The 20,058-nt window shown below is 41.5% G+C and overlaps 1 protein-coding gene across 1 annotated transcript in view; it reads left to right on the top strand.

Annotated features, from left to right (window-relative positions):
- Window positions 1–20,058, top strand: part of CPNE4 (copine 4) — a gene marked incomplete at both ends in the record, with an annotated part of 366,239 nt that overhangs the window by 212,854 nt on the left and 133,327 nt on the right. Inside the window, one exon of the mRNA XM_079795664.1 lies at window positions 19,334–19,513. Within this exon, the coding sequence (XP_079651790.1) occupies window positions 19,334–19,513 (180 nt within the window). The remainder of the gene's footprint in view (window positions 1–19,333; window positions 19,514–20,058) is intronic.

Here is a 20,058-nt window from a genome sequence, read left to right as displayed (position 1 = left end):
TTGCTTTAACAATGAAGCCTCACAAGTATTAGAAACGCTTGAACTCCAGCTGATAAATAATTTCTCTTGTAGTTTCTTTTTTATCCTACATAGTACTCAGTATTAATTCTCAACTTGAATAACAAAAGCAAGTAGTTCCTTGTTTGTCCTAAGCAAAAATATCTGAAGATACTGAATCTTAGCTTAGAAATGAGATATCATGGAGAAGCTTAGCTGTCTCTGATTTGACCAGGCATAATGCAGTTAAGGGCACAGCCTTTGGTTGAGACGAGCAGCCCTGACCCATATCTGCCTCTGTCACTTAACTGCTGGGTTCCTTACTTAATGAGGGCAGTTTCTAAGTTGGTTTTGTTCAACAGAATATTGAGGTAAAAAGATTAAGTAAAAGCAAACAAACAAAATACACAACAAAACAAAAGAAACTCATAGACACAGACAACAGTATGGTGATTACCAGAGGGAAAGGGGGTAGGGGGAGGTAGAAGAGAGTAAAGGGGTGTGTAGGAAGGAGACTTGACTTGGGGTGGTGAACACACAATGCAATATACAGATGATATATTATAGAATTGTACACTTGAAACCTATATAATTTTATTAACCACTAGAGGCCTGGTGCACAAAATTCGTGCATGGGGGAGGGGTGTGGGGGTGCGAGTGTCCCTCAGCCCAGCCTGCACCCTCTCCAATCTGGGACCCCTCGAGGGATGTCTGACTGCCCGTTTAGGCCTGATCCGGGATCGGGCCTAAATGGGCAGTCGGATATCCCTCTTACAATCCAAGACTGCTGGCTCCCAACTGCTTACCTGCCTGCCTGCCTGCCTGCCTGCCTGCCTCTAACTGCTTCTTCCTGCCAGCCTGATCACTCCCTAACCACTCCCCTGCCAGTCTGATCGATGCCTAACTGATCCCCCTCAACTACCCTCCCCTGAAGGACGGGTTGCCCCCAACTACCCTCCCCTGCTGGCCTGGGTCCCCCCCAACTGCCCTCCCCTGCAGGCCTGGTTGCCCCCAACTGCCCTCCTCTGCTGGCCTGGTCACCCCCAACTGCCCTCCCCTGCAGGCCTGATCACCCCCAACTGCCCTCCCCTGCAGGCCTGGTCCCCCCCAACTGTCTTCCCTTCCAGGCCTGGTCCCTCCTAATTGCCCTCCCCTGCTGGCCTGATTGCCCACAATGCCCTCCCCTGCTGGCCATCTTGTGGTGGCCATCTTGTGTCCACATGGGGGCAGCCATCTTTGACCTTATGGGGCGGCCATCTTGTGTGTTGGAGTGACAAACAATTTGCATATCACTCTTTTATTAGATAGGATTGTCACCCCAATAAATTCAATTAACCACTTTTTGAAGTTGCCTTTTCTTCTGGTTATCAATCACTATGTAAAAAAACAGCCTCAAAAATTAGTGGTTTAAATAACAATTTATTGTTATATCCCATGATTCTGTGGGTCAGCACATCAGACAGGGCACAGAGATGATAGCTTGTTTCTGCACCCCAATGTCTGGGCCCTCAGCTGGGAAGACTTCAATAGGTGGATATAGAAACAGTTTGAGTATGAGTATGGCTGGGTCTCTCTCTCTCTCTCTCTCTCTCTCTCTCTCTCTCTCTCTCTCTCTCCTTCTCCCCCCTCCCCCAGTCTTGCTCTATTCTTGGGCTTCCTCACAATATGGCATCTCAAAGTAGTAAAAGTAGTTGCATAACAGCTCAGAGCATAGAAGAAACCAACAAACCAACATGGAAGCTGCCAGTCATCTTAAAGCTAGGCCAGCAACTAGGCATCACATAGCTTCCACCAAATGCTGTTGGCTAAAGAAGACACTGAATGGTCAGATTTTAGAAGAAGTATATAGATGTGTGAATAGACATCTTTTTTGAATAGAAGAAGTGACAAAGAATTTGAGCCCTCTTTAACCCACCACATGTCTCAGTAAGGCCATTTCAATCTATTCTATTTAAAACTCTAATCCCCTTGATGTTTCCTATCCCTATTCTTGTTTTATTTTTTTATGTACAACAATATAATCACTAAGTATATTTTATATCTTCCATATTTCATTTGCTGATTATATCCCCCACTCAGATACAAATTCCATAAATCCAGAGACTTTTTCTTTCATGTTTACTGTTTTATCTTCAGTAACTATAATAGTGTATAACACACAGTAGGCACTCTACTAGTATAAACAGTTATGAAAGAATGAATGAATTAATAAAACTGGGGTAAGCTAACTACTGTGATCTTCAGTTTCTTGATCTGCAAAATGAGAATAATACTATCTTAATTCTAAGGCTCTTGTGAGGTTTAAATTAGATCAGGTATATGACTATTTAGTATAGAATCTGCAAAATAATTAGTAGCTGTTCATTTGAGTGGCCACTGGGTGCACCTAAATGGATTTCAGAAAGGTTATAAAATAGACACTGTCTCCTTGGGCACCTCTTAATATTCTGACATACAGAGGAAATGGTTAATGTTGAGCCAACTAAGGCTTCCCTCTCCAGGATATTTGGCCTTAACCATAAAGGAAGAGTGAGAATTTTATGGAGGGGGCAGGAGTCATTTATTTAAAAAATGACATTCCTCTTGAAGCAAACATCAAAGTTGCTTGAAAGAGCCTTAATAAAATGGGCATCATCGTGGATCACTATTTATATTTCACCAAGAGGGGAACATCACGTGGGTGCTATCATTTGCTCCCTAATTGATTGACTATAAATAGTAACCCAGCCATTTATTTCCACTCAAAAAAGGCCTCCCAATTTGTTCATTTGCAGTGCTAATGCAGATTTTCATCTCCTCTCAGCTGGAGAATCACGTGTTGTTGTTTTTCTGAGAAACATTCAGACATCCTACCTGCTTCCATTTCAACATCTGTCTCTGCTCCTTTCTCTTCATAGAGTTGTTGAGAGTTAACCCAAGACATCACTGTGGGGCGGTAAGTCCTAGGGTTCTAAGAGGCAAATGCAATCAGAAACAGCAAGAGCATAGAGTTATAAAGGTACTAAGTATAGGTGCCAGCTGCCTCATGTATCTGGTTGAACTTGACCCAGATTATTTCATGGTCTGTGGGAATCTACAGCTACCCCCTGTCACCCCACCAATTAATAAAAGTTCTCAGAAGCTTACTTTCCTGTAGATCTCTGCCTCTATGGCCCGCAATTTTTTTTCAATAGTAGCACTCTGTCATTCCAGACAATATGCCTAATTATCAAGACTATATTAACACTTCTTGTGTTCGGCAAAAGAGATGACAAAGTGTTTTAAACACCAAAGCTTTTGGCATTTTTTTACCCACTGTCTCTTTATAGTCACCCATAACATTTCAGTAACCCTTGGTACACTATGCACTGCCCTTGGGGGTGTAATAACTCTAGTTCAGGAGGACCTAGATGAGTTTATTGACATTCTCTCAGAAGGGAATGGAGACGTTATGGAAGTACACTCTCAAGAATTTCTCTTAGACATGCCAGGGACGTTTTACATTTTGAAATTGGAGGGGAGAGTCTCTCTGGAAAAGGTTTCTCTATGCTAGTGATCCTGAGTCTCCAGATTAAGAATGCCTATAATAGGATGGGACAGATGATCCTAATGTGATTTATTGAATAATGATATAATAAGGTAGACATGTGTCCTTTGTATTTAACAAATCCCATTACAAAACACACAAAGGAAATCATTAACACGAGGAAGTATAAATCCTGAATAGATCTGATGCCCAGCTTCTGAATATTAAGAAACTTGTCAAACGTATTGTGTCTCCTAGCACGGCAGCGCTCAGATTTTTGGCTCCTGAAGACCCAATGGAACAGTAATTGATTTGTAATTGTTTTGTATTCTTGCATCCCTGCAGGTTGTAATGGAGGCAGTGAATGGAATAGCAATTAACACCTTGGGGTAAATATGAGTAGTCTGTGGGTAGCACTAGCAGGATTAAAAATAATTTTTTTTGCAAATTCACAAAAGAAGGAGTTTATTGTATTTAAGTAATGCTCATCTGTCAGTTGCCCATGTAGCTATTTTCTTTCTTTTTAAAAAATATATTTTATTGATTTTTTACAGCGAGGAAGGGAGAGGGATAGAGAGTTAGAAACATCGATGGGAGAGAAACATCGATCAGCTGCCTCCTGTATACCCCCTACTGGGGATGCGCCCACAACCAAGGTACATTCCCTTGACCAGAATCGAACCTGGGACCCTTGAGTCTGCAGGCTGATGCTCTATCCACTTGAGCCAAACCGGTTAGGGCCCATGTAGCTATTTTCATAGTAGTTGCAACCATTGCCTCCTCTGCTTAGAGGATTGAATGGCCTTCGCTTAGTCTGTGCCATCCTGGAGCAGATGATGTCCTCGTGGCTCCCTTAGTGGCTCCGTCATTCTCTCACAGTGCATCTAGGCTCATTCCATTTATTAAGGAGTTAGGTTCAAACAACGAAACAAGTTATTTGAAAAAATAGCCCAAATAAATTGGAAGAAAACTATTTTATGTTTCACTCTGTGATCATCATAGTTACTTGGTAAAGGAATGCACGTGCCTTTTGGGCACTACACATCTTATCACACCTTGAAATCATATTGACCACACCACTCTCATTTCCTGTTCCACATTTTAGAAACTGCCAAAAATCTAGTTTCACAAGGATATCGTGACATTAAAAGAAACGTAGTGATGATCTGATGATGAAAATGTAAACCACTTTGAGCTACTAGTTTGCAGTTTAGCCAATAGATAGAAAATACCCCTGTATTTCTCTTGAAAATATCCAGTGTTGCTGTGAGGTCACTGTGGTGCCTTGTGGTACCTGGGTGTACAGTTTGGAGCCATGGCTCATGGCTTCATGTCACAGAAGCACCTAACCTACAGAATCAACTACACTCTTGCAGCTAGAAGCTATTTTCTGGTGTTCAAAGTTACATATTTTAACACAATATGTTCTCTAAGTGGGAATCAACTCATTCAAAGAATCAGAACCCATTATCACGTGGGAAGAAAAGTTCCTTGTTATTTGCAAACTACATATCCAACAAAGGACCATCCTGCGTATATTTTAAAAACCTCAAAACTCAGCAGTAAAAAACAAGATCCAATTAGAAAATGGGTAAAAGACGTGAAGCACCATTTCACTGAGCAGAAAATATAGATGGCAAATAAGCGTATGAGAAGATGTTCAGCATCATTAGCTATTAGGGAAATGCAAATTCAAACCACACTGAAATATCACTAAATGGCTATCTGGGTGGTCAAAATAAATAATAATGACAATAACAAATGCTGTGGGATTTGGAGAAACTAGATCACTCATACACTGCTAATGAAGATGTTAAATGATACAGCCACTCTGAAAAAGTTTTTCAGTTTCTGTAGAAATTAACATGCAGCTACATGAAACTCAACAGTTATTCTCCTGGGCATTTGTCCCAGAGCAATTAAGACTCATGTTCACACACACACAAAACTCTATCCAAATGTTCCTGGCAGTTTTATCTGTGATAGCCACAAACTAGAAACAACCCAGATGTTCTTTAGTAGGTGAATAGTTCAACAAAATATGTATTTCCCCATCATGGAATTCTACTTAGCAGTATAGGGGAACAAACTAGAAACCGACAACAATCTGGAGGAATCTCCAGAGAATTGTGGTGAGTAAAGAAGGCCAACCCCAAAAGCTTACATACCATTTGAGTCCTTTTAACAAACATTCTTGATTTGAAAAAACAATAGCAATGGAAGACAGATTAGTGAATGTTAGGGGTTAAGAAGGGGTTGGGGGTGTGAGGGAAGTGAGTGTGGCTATGAAAAAGGAAATCTGAGGGATCCTTGTGGTGATGGAAATATTTTATATTAATGTCAGTATTCTGGTTATAATACTGTTACTATAGTTTTGTAAGATGTTATTATTGGGGGAAATGGAATAAAGGGTACAAAGATATCTTTGTATTATTTCTTACAATTGCATATGAAGCTACAATCAACTCAAAATAAAAAACTGCAATTTAAAAATAAATTTAATCTAAATTTTAAAAAGTATTTTATCACCATTGTACGTGGACTATTTTTCCTATTTCCAGTTCTGTGTTATTATTGTAAAAATAAAGAGAAGACGATAGCTTTTACATTTTTCTGTATTTAATTCTTATATTTTATTTTCAGGCACCTCATCAAACTTTTTTATTAATACTGGTAGATTTTATTAGTGTCCAGTTCTTTGTAGGTATACTATCATGTAATTAATTTTTTAAAAAGGTCATTTTAGCTATAATTTTCAGTGTAGCTTCCAGTTATTTAATTTTATTATATTATTTTCAAACAACCTTTTAGACAATTTAAATAGTAAAAACAGACATTACTGCCTCATTAATGGCTTTAATTGAAATGGTTATATTATTTTATTTTTTTCTATTCAGATTTTATTTCTCCTAGTTATTTAAGTGGTTTCCAGTCATTTTTTTTCCTTTTGTATTGTTTTCAGTGACTATAGATATGATCACACAGTTTTTTTCCCTTTAATGTATTATGGTTAATTGAACTGATAAATTATCTGATATTGAACTCCATTTGCATCACTGGAATAAACTCTATTTGATCAGAATGTACTTTTGTATACACTGCTGGATTCCTTTGCCAATGTTTTATTTAGAACTTCATATCTATATTCCTAAATGAAGTTGGTGTATACTTTTCTATTTTCCTATCATTCTTTATCAGATTTTGGTAATAAATGTATGCTGGTTCCATGAAATTAACTGGGGAGCTGTCTAGCTTTTTGATGGCCTAGAGCAGTTGAGGTAACATCCTAATTATATATTCTATAAAGGTTAGGCTAAATCTCAGCTGTGAACCCATCTGGTCCTCATGCCCTTTTCAATGGTAGATCTCTAATCACCTTTACAGTCTCGTCTACAGTTATTGGTCTATTCAAGTTTTCCACTTCTGAGACAGGCTTGAGTAATTTATATTTTGCTGAAAATCATTTCCCCTTAGGAAATAATTTGCATGTAATATTTTTTTAATCCTTCCTGCATCTATGATTGTTCTTTCTCTTTTATCTATAATCAGATTTCTAGGTGTTGATCTCTTTTATTTTACATTATTTTTCAAAGAACCACCTCCCAAATTTCCTCTTCCTTTCCAATATTTATATTTCTGTCTTCTATTTCATTGATATAAACTTTTATGTTTATTAATTCCACCTCCTATTTTTTCTGATTTATTTTAATGTTGCTTTAGTTTCTTATGATGAGTATCATTTCTATATTTTTATTCTTTACTAGCGTTCCCGTTGCAGGAAAAATCCTGCAATAGGGTTTCCTGCTGCACTCTACCCCACCCTGCCTGCTCTCCTCCCTTGTCCCCCGCCCCGCGATCTCCGCCAGCCCCCCTGCTTTTGTAACTTCTCCGCCAGCCTGCTCTCCTTCCTTCTTCCCTGGCCCCGCCTCCGCTCCTCCCTTCTCCCTCGGCCCACCTTCTCTGCCAGCCCGCCTGCTTTTCCCTTCTCCCCCGGCCCCGCCTCCGCTCTTCCCTTCTCCCCCGGCCCCGCCTCCGCTCCTCCCTTCTCCCCTGGCCCCGCCTCTGCTCCTCCCTTCTCCCCCGGCCCCGCCCCTTCTCCCCCGGCCCCGCCTGCTCAACTTCCTTCTCCCCCGGCCCCGCCTCCACTCCTCCCTTCTCCCCTGGCCCCGCCTCCGCTCCTCCCTTCTCCCCCGGCCCCGCCCCTTCTCCCCCGGCCCCGCCTGCTCAACTTCCTTCTCCCCCGGCCCCAACTCCGCTCCTCCCTTCTCTCCCCCCCCCCCCCCCCGCTTGCTTGCTTCTCTGCAGCTTTGCTCCCTTCTGCAGCTCTTGGCTTCTTTCTACGCTGTCGCGATATGCAAATTAGCCGCCATCTTTGTTTTGGTAATTTGCATATTCGTCCTGATTGGTTGGTGGGCGTGGCTTGGCTGGTGGGCGTGGCTTGGGCGTAGCAAAGGTGCGGTCAATTTGCATATTTGTCTATTATTAGATTAGATTCCTTAACTAGAGGCCCATTGCAGGAAGATTCCTGCAAGAATAGGGCTTCCTGGGGCGTATTCCTGCAAGAATAGGGCTTCCTGCGGCCTTCTCCGCCGCCCCGCCTGCTTCCCTCCCTTCTCTGCCACCCCTCCTGCTTCCCTCCCTTCTCCGCTGCCCTGCTTGCTTCTCTGTAGTTTCGCTCCATTCTGCAGCGCTTGGCTTCCTTCTATGCTGTCTTCAGTCTTCGCTCTGCACCTGGACATGCAAATTAACCACCATCTTGGTTGGGTTGATTTACATACTTGCTCCTGATTGGCTGGTGGGCGTGGCTGGTGGGCGTAGCAGAGGTACAGTCAATTTGCATGTTTCTCTTTTATTAGATAGGATAGTAAAAGCATTTAAGGCTACACTTTTTCCAAAAAGTAGAATTTTCTCTGAATCCCATAGGTTTTGATGAGAAGTCTTTTTCTGGTTGTTTGAAATGTCTTTTTCCCCTTTAATACAAAGACTATCCACAAATTTTGTTTTTAAACTTCACAGTACTAGTAAATAAGATTTTTGGTCACTTTTTAGTTTTTTATTTCTATTTTTATTGGATTTTTTTCAGAGAATGTGTCCTATAAAATCTCTACTGTTTAAACTTTATTAAGGTTTACTTGATGAGGCTTATTATAAAGCTAATTTACATAAATGTTCCCTACACATAAAGAAAACAATCTACTATTCAATGAGGTAAGTATGTATATATGTATATGTATGTATCTATGTATATGTGGCTAGTACAAAAATAAGAGTATGTATATGTATATGTATATTCCTCTTTTGCCTTATTTATTGTTTATCTAATAAATCTGTCTATTCTGAGATAGGTGTATTGAAATCTCCCATAGTGATTGTATTATTTTGCATAGGGTTTATTTCATATGTATAGATGATCTTTATGTTTGTATATATTCTGGTTTATGACACATATCCTTTTCATAGACTGTGCAATTTATAACTACACTAGAGGCCCAGTGCATGAAATTCGTGCATGAGTAGGGTCCCTAGGCCTGGCCAGTGATCAGGGCCGATGTGCAGGGCAACCGGTGGGGCGATGGGGGAGGGGGGGAGGGGGGGAAGGGAGGGGAACCACTGGCATCCGCCTTGGCTGGCCTGGTGCCGCCCACTTGCCAGCCCCACCCGACACCACCGCCAGTCGGGGCCTGCGGGCTGGGGGCAGCTCCTGCATTGAGTTCTTCCCCCTGGTGGTCAGTGCACATCATAGCGACCAGTCATTCCTCCATTCAGCTGATTTGCATATTAGGCTTTTATTATATAGGATGGCACCTCTGTTTACCCTGTTAAATACTTGAACCTTAAATTCCATCTTCTTTCCTATTAATACACTAAGCCTGCTTTCTTTAGATTGATATTCCACTGGATTCATTCCTTTATGTTTAATTTTTAATATTTTCTCTGTTTCTTGTAAACTACATTAGGCCAATAAGACAGTTATTGTATAGTCTTCAGTCTATTTACATTTATGCATTATGCTTTATTTTGTTCCTTCCATCTTAGTTTATGTTTATTACTTATTTAACATTATTATTTCCTTTTGTTCATTTCCTTATTTTTGCTACTATGATAAAGTTGCTATTCATTTCCCCTTGTTAATTTGGAAATCTTTTTTCTAATTTTCTTTAGAAAGCCAAGAGCGGTTATGAGGAGCTTTGTTTTGACATGTAAAGTTTGAGATGCCTATGAAATGTGAAGTGAAGAGACAGAGTGGACAGTTGAATCTATGCTTGAATCTTTTTTGTCAAAGTTAGATTTTCATACTTTCATTGGACATGGGGTGTGCAGACTAGGAGTGGAGGCAGGGGGAGGGAGGCTGTGTCAGTGTTCAGGGAGTTGCCATTTTGCCTTATATTCAGGAACAGGGTGGTAGCTCTGAGGTTCTCTCTCCAGGCTGTCTGGGAAGGGCAGAGTCTTCCGTTGTGCACCGTCTTCTGGACCATCAGGGATTAGTATGATTTCATTTTTTTTAAAATATATTTTTATTGATTTCAGAGAGGAAGGGAGAGAGAGAAACATCAATGATGAGAGAGAATCATTGATTGGCTGCCTTCTGCACGCCCCCGCCCCCCACCCACCCCCGGGGATCGAGCCTGCAACCCGGGCACATGCCCTTGACTGGAATCAAACCCTGGACCCTTCAGTCTGCAGGCCGATGCTCTATCCACTGAGCCAACCTGGCTAGGGCTGATTTCATTTTTAAAGCAGGGCTTCCTAGGAGTCACCCCTGGGTCAGAGAAGCTTCATGTTCATCTAGTGTTAGTCTGAGTTTATGCTTAATCTCCTTGAGCTAGTAGGGCCTCCATGTTTTGCTGAGGATCTCTGTGTGGCTTCGGAGATGTTTTTGAGTCTACCCTATGCCCTGCTCTGATTGTTTCGGAGACGCTGCAGCCTGGGGCAGGCCCACAGCCTTCCTACCCCAGAGGGCTCCTCTTGGCTTCTTTCCTTGGTTCTCTCTATTAATTTCTGGCTGGTCTACCAAGAAGCTTGTTGCTACTAGGATCTGAAGATAACTAGCCCTTTCTTAATTGCTCTCCATCAAGATCTCCATGGTTTTTAACAACGAAACATTGAGTTATAACTTCTCCAGGCTATATTTCTAGTAAAAGGAGCCCCCTCAGGCAGAGCTGCTTTAAGGCTCGCTTCTCCCCTTGGGCAGAATGTCTGTGCGGCTGCACTAGGGTGTGGATGGGACAGCCCAGTTAGATGAATGTGTGTGATGTTCAGGGAGGACTTCTGTGCTTCAGATATGAGTTTGGAAGTTGACAGTTTATTAATTTTAATTAAAACTATTAGATTAGATGAGGTGATCTATGAACCCACATAGAGAGAAAATAAAAGCAATCCAAGAATGAAGCCTCAGATCATGCGGACACGTGGAGCTGAGCTAATGCATTTAGCCCAGCACAGATGAGGAGTTCCTGCCTGAAACCAGGGCTGGAAAACACCTGGCTCTATCAGCCAGAGGCCAGCTCCATATGAAGCTACAATGGACAGAGTTTAAGTACCTTATTTATCATATCCTGTACCCATATTATTTGCTTATAAATGTGCTTTGTGCATCCGTCAAGTCTAGCATATGCTACTGTCTCAAGAATCCAATTGGCTCTGTGGGTAGATGAGAAACATCCTTCCCCATTCTGTCTTTGCCAACTTGAAGCAGAATTAGGGAAGGCAGCTTTAATTTTCATCTTTGATGTAAAGAGAGCTAGCTGGGGTATAATAAATACATATTTACATACATACATACATACATACATATCTGGGACAGAAAGCCTGGCCTCCCATTCAGCACTCTCAGAAGCTGCAAGTATAACTTTGGGCAAGTTACTTAATAAATTCCTCGAGGGTCATTTTCCTCACCTTCAAAATGAAGATATTGATTGTATCTACTTGCAATATTACTGAGTTCAGAGACCTAAGTAGTATAATGTAAGTATAGTAGCACATAGTAGATGCTCAGTAAACATCAGCTTCTTTCTTTTACAGACCATAGAGGCCAGCAAAAAGCAATTTAAATCTGCAAAATAATTCCTAAATTTCCATTTTAGTTGTTCCTTCTCTATCAGACTGTCTACTTGCCCACAGTTAAATTGTTTCAAGGGTACCCAGGATTTGTTTTAATCTGGTATGGTAAGACACCTGACATGAAGATGACCATCATAAAGGAAGAAGTTTGTAGTGAGTTCTCTAGAAACAGGAAGGACTACATGCCACACAAGGCCACATGGAGAGGCCCAGGGGTGAGTCAGAAGGCAGCAGGAGTGGGAGAAAACATGGGCAAGAGCCTTTATTGTGGTTTTCACAAGAAGGAATGGGTCAGGCAGAGTTAGCAGGTTTAGGATTAGCTAGGTTGAGTAATTTCAGTGGGCTCTGGGGAACAGTGTTAGTGCCTAGTTAGCTGATACCTGGCCCTGGGTAGGGCAGAGGAATGGTGATCTAGAGTGTAAGAGCTGGATGAAGGAGGTAGTTGGAGTGTGGTCTCTGGCCTGGTTGGTTTGCATGTGGAATGCCTGGTCCAGGCTTCTTTGCTATCTCTAAGAATTGGCCATCTTTGGGAGGAACATGTTTCTTCAAGACCAGCAAGGCCCCAAGATGTCAAAACATAGAAAATATAAAGGCATGATGAATACACACATTCTGTTTTGTTGATATGTTTGTACATATGGACCATTAACTATGTATTGGTTAAGAGTTTTAAGCTATTGGGTAGATTTTTAAGCGAAATCACCTGATGTCTTAATCCATTCAGGCTGTTATAGAAGAATACCATAGATAGTTGGCTTATAAACAATAAACATTTATTTCTCACAGTTGTGGAGTCTAGAAAGTCCAAGATCAAGGCCTTGGCAGATTTGATGTCTGGTGAGAGCCCTCTTCAACCCTATTTCCGAATAAGGTTACATTCTAAGGTGCTGAGGATTCAGATAGGAGCAAGAGAGCTCTCTGGAGTCTCTTTTATAAAGGCACTGATCCCATTCATGAGGGCCCCACCCTCACCAATTTAAAATTCAATTCCTCAGTCCCACTAGCTACATTTCAAGTGCTCAATAGCCACGTCTGGCTAATGGCTACTGTTTTGGACAGTACAGATATAAACAATTCCATCATCATGGGAAGTTCATTGTATAGCACTGGTTGAGTGACAAGACCCTCATGCTAAGTGGGCTGGGGCTCAAGGCAGTGAGACATGGAGCAGGAATCAGGAAACTAAGCCACACAAACTGGGCATTCGTACTGGGGAAAAGGAACAGCTGTGGAGAACACAGAGGCAGTCAGCATAGGAAGACATGTGAGATCCCTGCTGATATGCCCATCCAGTCAGGGTTGGCTCGTGCTCTGTGTGGATGGAGCCACCAGCCTTGATGGGCAGGGGAGGACAACAAAGGAAGAGGGAGGCCAGGACTCATGTCTTAGCATTAGGAGACCTCTCAGAAAGTGGGCATAGGGTGATGATTATTTCATTTACTTCTGAACCACACTCCCGGTCAAGGTGATGTGACTTGGCTGTCCACCTGGAACAGCACAAGCCCAGGGCTATGTCAGGAGGTGAAAGGACCATCTAGCTCCAGGCTCACCAGCAGGTTCATCCCTTGAGCTCCAGAAACAGAACCGAGCTGACACAAGAGGCTCTGTTACTTGAAAGTGGGGTTAAGTGTATAGCAGGAAGATGAAGGGAGGTCTCAAAGGACTGATAATGAGAGAGGCATTTGTAGTTCTCAATTACTTATTAAGGTTACTCTAGGACACTTGAATGTTTTATCATGTCATGGGTGAAGAGTGCCTTTTTGGAGATAAGTCTGTAAGAGGTCCCAGGCTAGGTGTTTTGAGAGAGTGAGAGAGAGAGTGAGAGAGAGAGAGAGAGAGAGAGAGAGAGAGAGAGAGAGAGAGAGAGAGAATGAGAATGAGAATGATGTATTAGTTTCCTAGGACTGCCATACCAAAGTAGCATAGTCTGGAATTCAGCAGTCTCCAACCTTTTGGACCTCACAGACCACCGGTTGGCAACCGCTGGTCTGGATAGTTTAATCAACAGAAATGTATCGTCTCACAGTTTAGGAGGCTAGAAGTCCGAGATCAGATGTTGGCAGGGTTTTGCTTCTCACCTGGCTTCTGGTGGTTGGCTGGCAATCTTTGGGGTTCCTCGGGTTGTAAGCACATTATCACTCCATTACCTGTCTTCATGTTCAAATGGCATCTTCCTGTGTATGTATGTGTCTGTGTCCAAATTTCCCCTTTTATCAGACACCGGTCATATCACATCAGGGTCCACCCTACCCTCGTGTGACTACAGTTAATGAATTACTTCTAGAACAACATTATTTCTAAATAAGATTACATTCTAAGGTGCTGAGGATTCAGATCTCAACATTTAAATTTTGATATTATTCAGCCCGTAAAAAATGGCATGGCAGAAAGAGCATATATTTTGGAATCAGACAGACTAGGTTTGAGCCTTGCTTTTGCCACTGCTGTTCTGATGCAGTTTTATGTTATCATCTGCAAAATGAGGGTGATATATTTAATAGAATCATTGGTACAATGATAAATCAGTGGTAAAATGAAACACTATTTGATGTATTACAGTTAAAAAAATACTCCCAATTAAACAATGGCACATCATCAATTATAACATGCATCCCAACTTGAAATATGTTAAATTGTGAAATAAAAATATATTTTAAAGTTAATGACAGTCAGGTCTGTAGATAACATGTAAAGTGCCTTCGATGGGAAGGTAAGAATGTGTACAATAAAAGTTCATCCTTTTTTCTCTCACCACTTTCTTTGCCTGAGCAGAAAAGTTACCATTTCCTTTGGTCACTACCCAACTTGCCATCCATTTTAAGGAGGAATGAAATCATTTACTAGGCAGAGGTCGAAATGATTTCCTAAGGAGTCAGTTTCTTGAAGTGTGTTATTCCTACAAAAAATTTTACTTGAAACGGGGTGACTTCCAAAGTTTCTCATTAGGAGGAACCCGCTCTTTGTTCCTACCTTGGCTAATAAGTCTATTTACGTGGCTTGTTCTGAAAACCAAATAGCCCTTGGAGAAGTTTCTCTATTTGTTTAGTTGGGGGTGGAAGGTGGGTTGAACCTATAGAGAACTACTAGCATTGAGGGATGTGGAGTTCTGTGTTAATCAGGATTAATGTCCACAATGTAGGATATTTAGTATCCAGTGATGTCACCTCATCATGATGACCCCAAAAACTCCTACACATTCCCACATGTCCCCTGGGAAAGTGAGTTTTACCCCCATTGAGAACCACTATGCTAGATAAATATTTCAAGGTACAAGGTCAGCTTATGCCCAGGGTTTTTTAAGTTAAAGAAGCAAAGGCTGCCAATATCAGACACGTTTTCAGTTTTAGAAGCTGGTGGGCAGGAATCCCCCCGCCGCCCCATCCATGTGGCAGGTCAGCCAGGCCCCCAGAAGTGATTCATCCTCAGCATGTAGACATGTCACAAAAATGGCACCAGTAAACTTGATTCCACATGGGACTCTTTATATAACCAACAAATGTTAAAGAATTTTCATCCTATGGAAGTAGAAAAATCACTTAAATGGGAAATAAAAGTCATATCTCACTAGCACCAACCTCTCTCTATTGAGTGGTTTTGAGACTCACAATTTATTTGTTGCAACTATAGGGCAGTCACTTGAAATCAGCAGCCACAAGCAGCCAAAATCCTGAAATTGGATAATGCTACTCAATTCTGGTGGTTCAGTGCTTTGATTTTATTATTGAAATTTTATGTGGATTAATATGTCCCCTTGGAAGTTATATGGTTTGAAAAATTGTCTGTAATAAATCCTCTATTTTTTTAACATAAAGAAAGCTACCCTTTCTTTATTCAGAGAAAATTAATTTTCTTCCTATTCTCTCTAAATGAATATTGCGGAGATATTTAAAGAATATCAGTTTGAAGGAATGCCTAATTATACGCCTGCCCTGGCGGCATCCCGTCTCTCCGGCCCACCATGTCATTCTTCACCAGCTTCTGCTGCCCTTGGGATAGGGGCTCGTACTTCCCCAGGAAACCTTAGACCGTTCAGTGACTGGCACTGGTTTTGGTCCCTGCCTTCACCTTCTCCCCACCAATAGCATCACATTGTTTAGTGCTCACCTCCCAACAACCTCATCTCCTTTGCCTAGCAGGGGTGGGGAACCTTTTTTCTGCCAAGGGCCATTTGGATATTTATAACATCATTCGTGGGCCACACAAAATTATCAACTTAAAAATTAGCCTGCTATATTTGTTCAAACATTTAATTAACTCACCACTAATGCCTTGGCAGGGCCAGACCAAATGATTTGGCAGGCTGCATAGGGCCCGCGGGCAAGATGTTCACCACTCCTGGTTCCAGCAGCCCTTATAAGCCAAAGTACCAGACAGTCATTATGTGCATAGCTTTGAACTGTTTCTTACAGACATACTTACCTTGTCTCTGCACAATCCAATCTGGATTGGATTGGTCAGTGTTCAGAACCTCCGTTTTATCTCCGATATGCCCAGTGGACAAACCAGATCGCTAGGGACACAACCACAGGCTTATTTAATGACTTTTTCTATCACCTCATCATTTTACATTAGTTGTCTGGCTTGTGCATTACTTTGAGCAATAGGGTTTAGGTAAAGACTCACAAGCTTGACTACCTAGGTTTAAATTCTACCTTTTGCAAGCTGTGTGAAATTGGAAAACTTACAGGTTCTCTCTACCTCCTGATAAGAGGGGATAATAATAGTACCTACCTCATAATCCTATATAATAAACGGCTAATATGCAAATTGACCAAATGGCAGAACGACTGGTCACTGTGACATGCACTGACCATCAGAGGGCAGACACTCAATGCAGGAGCTGCCCCCTGGTGGTCAATGCAGTCCCACAGGGGGAGTGCTGCTCAGACAGAAGCCGGGCTTAGGGCTGGCGGCTGACAGGCGCAATGGTGGTGGCAGGAGCCTCTTCCGCCTCTGCAGCAATGCTAAGGACCCCTCAAGAGGGTGCAGTCTGGGCTGAATAACAACCCCCTCCCCCAGTGTACGAATGTCATGCACCGGGCCTCCTATCTTGCCATAAGGATGAAAAGAGGGTGCCTGTCAAAAGATTTGAATGGGTACTTTACCTTAAGATGGCAAGTAAATATATAAAAACATGTTCAACATCATTAGTTATTAGGAAAATGCAAATGAAAACCACAAAGAGATATCACTGCACACCTAATAGAATTTTACAACTTAAACATACCCTTATTTCACCCTAGGTATTTACCCAAGAGAAGAAGAAATATATGGCCAGACAAATGCTTGTACATGAATATTCATGGGAGTTTTATGTGTAATAGCCAAACTGGAAACAATCCAAATGTCCATCAAGGACTGTTACTCAGCAATAAAATAGATGAACCATTGATGCACATAACAGTGAATAAATCTAAAAATAATTGCCTGGGAATGTGGAACGGGAGGGATGACAGGAAGGAGTTACAGAGGAGCATGAACAAACTTTGGGGGCAATGGTTATGTTCACTCTCTTGATTGTGGTGATGACTTCACATGTATGTACGTATGTCAAGCTTGTTGAATTGCACACTTTATATAGATGTGATTTATTATATGTGAATTATACCTGAATAATGCATTTTTAAAGTAAGAGCATTCCATAAGTGTTATCTATTATAAACTTTTGTGCTATACTGAAAAATGTTGTACATAACATTTTTAAAAGCATTTCATCAAAAGCAATATTTAATGATTGAGGTTATCACTGTCATGCAATAACCTAGCTGCATTTTTCATTTTCATTTGCAAGGGATGCTCATGAGTAAACTTGAATTAAGGAAGACGGTCCAGACTTTGAGGTCTGGAGACATGAACTCATGTGCCCACTCTATCACCTGATATTTGACCTTGATTTTTCTTATATATAAAATAATGTACAGTCGCATCCCATGATTGCTGTAAGCATCAAGTTAAAAATGGATGTGAACATGTTCTGAAAACTATAGAGCAACATGAGTATATCAGGCATTATGAGTAGGGAGGAGAGGTGATAAGCACACTTTTTGAAGACTTGGTAACAGAGCAAGCAAGATTAAAATAAATCTTAACAAAAACAAAACAAATAAACAAACAAGACCTCACACAAGAGGAAGGGATATACCCTGCAGCTTCTCAAATCCTTTACTCTGATATTCCTACATCAGAATTGCCTGGGACACTCTTGAAAGTACATATTTCTGGGTCCCACCTTACACTACCGAGTCAGAATTGCTGGGGGAAGAGACAGGAATCTGAGTTTTGCAGAAAGCTGCTTGGTTGATTCTGATGCAGCCAGTACATCAGTCTGTGGACAGTCTTTTGGAAACAATCACCTTGACCTTATCACATCTCAAGGAGAAACATGAGCTACCTTAGGCTCTGTTGCTCAGATTAAACCTGGCTTCCGTCTCCTGTAATGGCTGGGGATGCAGAAGGGCTTGAAACATCTTTCAAATAAGCATTTAGTTTTGAGAGCATGTCTTCTATCATCATTCTCCTTCTTTTCCTGAGCGCCTATGTGCTGTTAGGATTTTTACTGGCCCTGAGATTATCTTTGGAAATTACCTACCTTGGTAATGCAAATGTGTATTGCCTAATTTCTTTCCAAACAGTCATTTTCTTCAAAAAACACCCTTCATTCAGTGTTGCATGCTGGGAGCTTGCCTTGGATAGTCTGTCTGAGCTGCCTGGCTTGATGCCACTGTGAACTTTATACCCATGTGGGATCATCATTTGAAAATCAAGAAGTGAGAAGAAAAGCAGAAGGGTCGGTGCAAATCAGCCATTTATGCCATTTGGGGTGGTTAAAGCAGAGGGAAATGGACTAGAATTGGATGGACTCTCAGCCTGCCTTTGACTCTATTCTTCCACCCACAGGAGAGAAGGTTCCTTGTCTGTGTCATAAGGATGTCAGATCCACCTATAAATTACTTCTTGGGGATCATTTTGAAATTCTCTATCAAAAGATACCATATGAATATAATTAAATATCTTATTGTACGGCTCATTATTCTACAAATATGGATCAGATGTTGCAAAGATATGTCTAGAGGCCAGGCAGGGAAATTCATGGAGAGAGAAGAGGTTGGAAACTGGAGAATGAGTGCCCCTTATGAATAGGGCAGTTTCCACATGTTGCCATGTGCGAATGTGGCTTTTCATCCTCTAATTCTCATTTTGTTGATAAGGAAACTGAAGCCTAGAGAATCGAAATGACTGAGTAAACATGATAACCCCAAAGTAAGGCATACTCAAGACCAAGGTAGTTACCTTCCTATCCATTCTCCTGGCCTTTTTTATGCTGGGAATTATGAGTTACATATCCTAGGTAGAGTAAGATGGGCTAAAATGGGCACCTACACAATCATTTACCATTACTGTGCCACCAGACATCACTAATCTATGACTGATTTCTCTCCTCCTGAGCCCACAGGTGCCCTCAGACTCTGTCATCCTAAGGCCCAGGCAGTCATTAATAATTGATCCATCTTGCTGCCCTATTACCTAACAACACTAAATCTTTAAACACAAAGCTTCAGATTATCCTGTCTAATAAGATTTTCCTCCTTGAAACATGGCTCATTCTCTGAGGGTCCTTCCTTGAAGATTTTTGAACCGCTTGCCATGGTGACTTGATGGAGGGCATTTATGGTTTGCAGAAACGTGAAGCACCATAGAATTAATTTGCCTACAGGTTATTAATAAAAAGCCCTAATCCCTGATGGGTTTTCTCTCCCTCTCTCCTTGCAGGTTGACAGAACAGAGGTGATTCGCACCTGCATAAACCCAGTGTATTCAAAACTGTTTACTGTGGACTTTTACTTTGAAGAGGTGCAGCGCCTGCGGTTTGAGGTCCACGACATCAGCGGCAACCACAATGGGCTGAAGGAGGCTGACTTCCTTGGTGGCATGGAGTGCACGCTTGGCCAGGTCGGTCAACGGATGTCCCTTCCTCCCTCTCGCCTTCGTAGGGTCTTTCTTCCTCCCATTTTCTCTCTCCTCTCATTCAGTCCATGCTTGTTTTTTTCTCTTGGTTTTATTTTCTTTTACATGCAACATTTTATGATTTCCCATGCACTGTCATATCCATTATATTTACATAAGGATGGTGCTACAAATATGTGAAGAGTTACCCATTTGCAAAATTAATCATTTTTTCTGAATTCCTTCATTTATTTAACAACTTTTTATTGAGCACCTACTCTGCTCTGGTTGTGTGTCTGTGTTAGCCATATCCTGATGCATTGTAGATTTCTATCTCCCAACTCAACTGTAAGAACTCACACACAGGGAATGTTGTGCATTTACATGTATTCCAAGCCTCTTGTGCCCAAAATAGCCCAGGACAGGGGCTAAACAGATATTTGGTGAATAAATAAATGCTTTTACTTAATCTTCACAACATTGATATGAAGTAAAAACCATTAGTGTATATATTTGTCAGTGAGAAAACCAAGACGCAGAGAGGTTCAGCT

This window comes from Cnephaeus nilssonii (genome assembly GCF_951640355.1).
Source record: "Cnephaeus nilssonii genome assembly, chromosome: 17".
Classification (NCBI taxonomy): domain Eukaryota; kingdom Metazoa; phylum Chordata; class Mammalia; order Chiroptera; family Vespertilionidae; genus Cnephaeus; species Cnephaeus nilssonii.
Note: the sequence above shows the minus strand (reverse complement) of the source record. Positions and strands in the feature narration are given on the sequence as shown.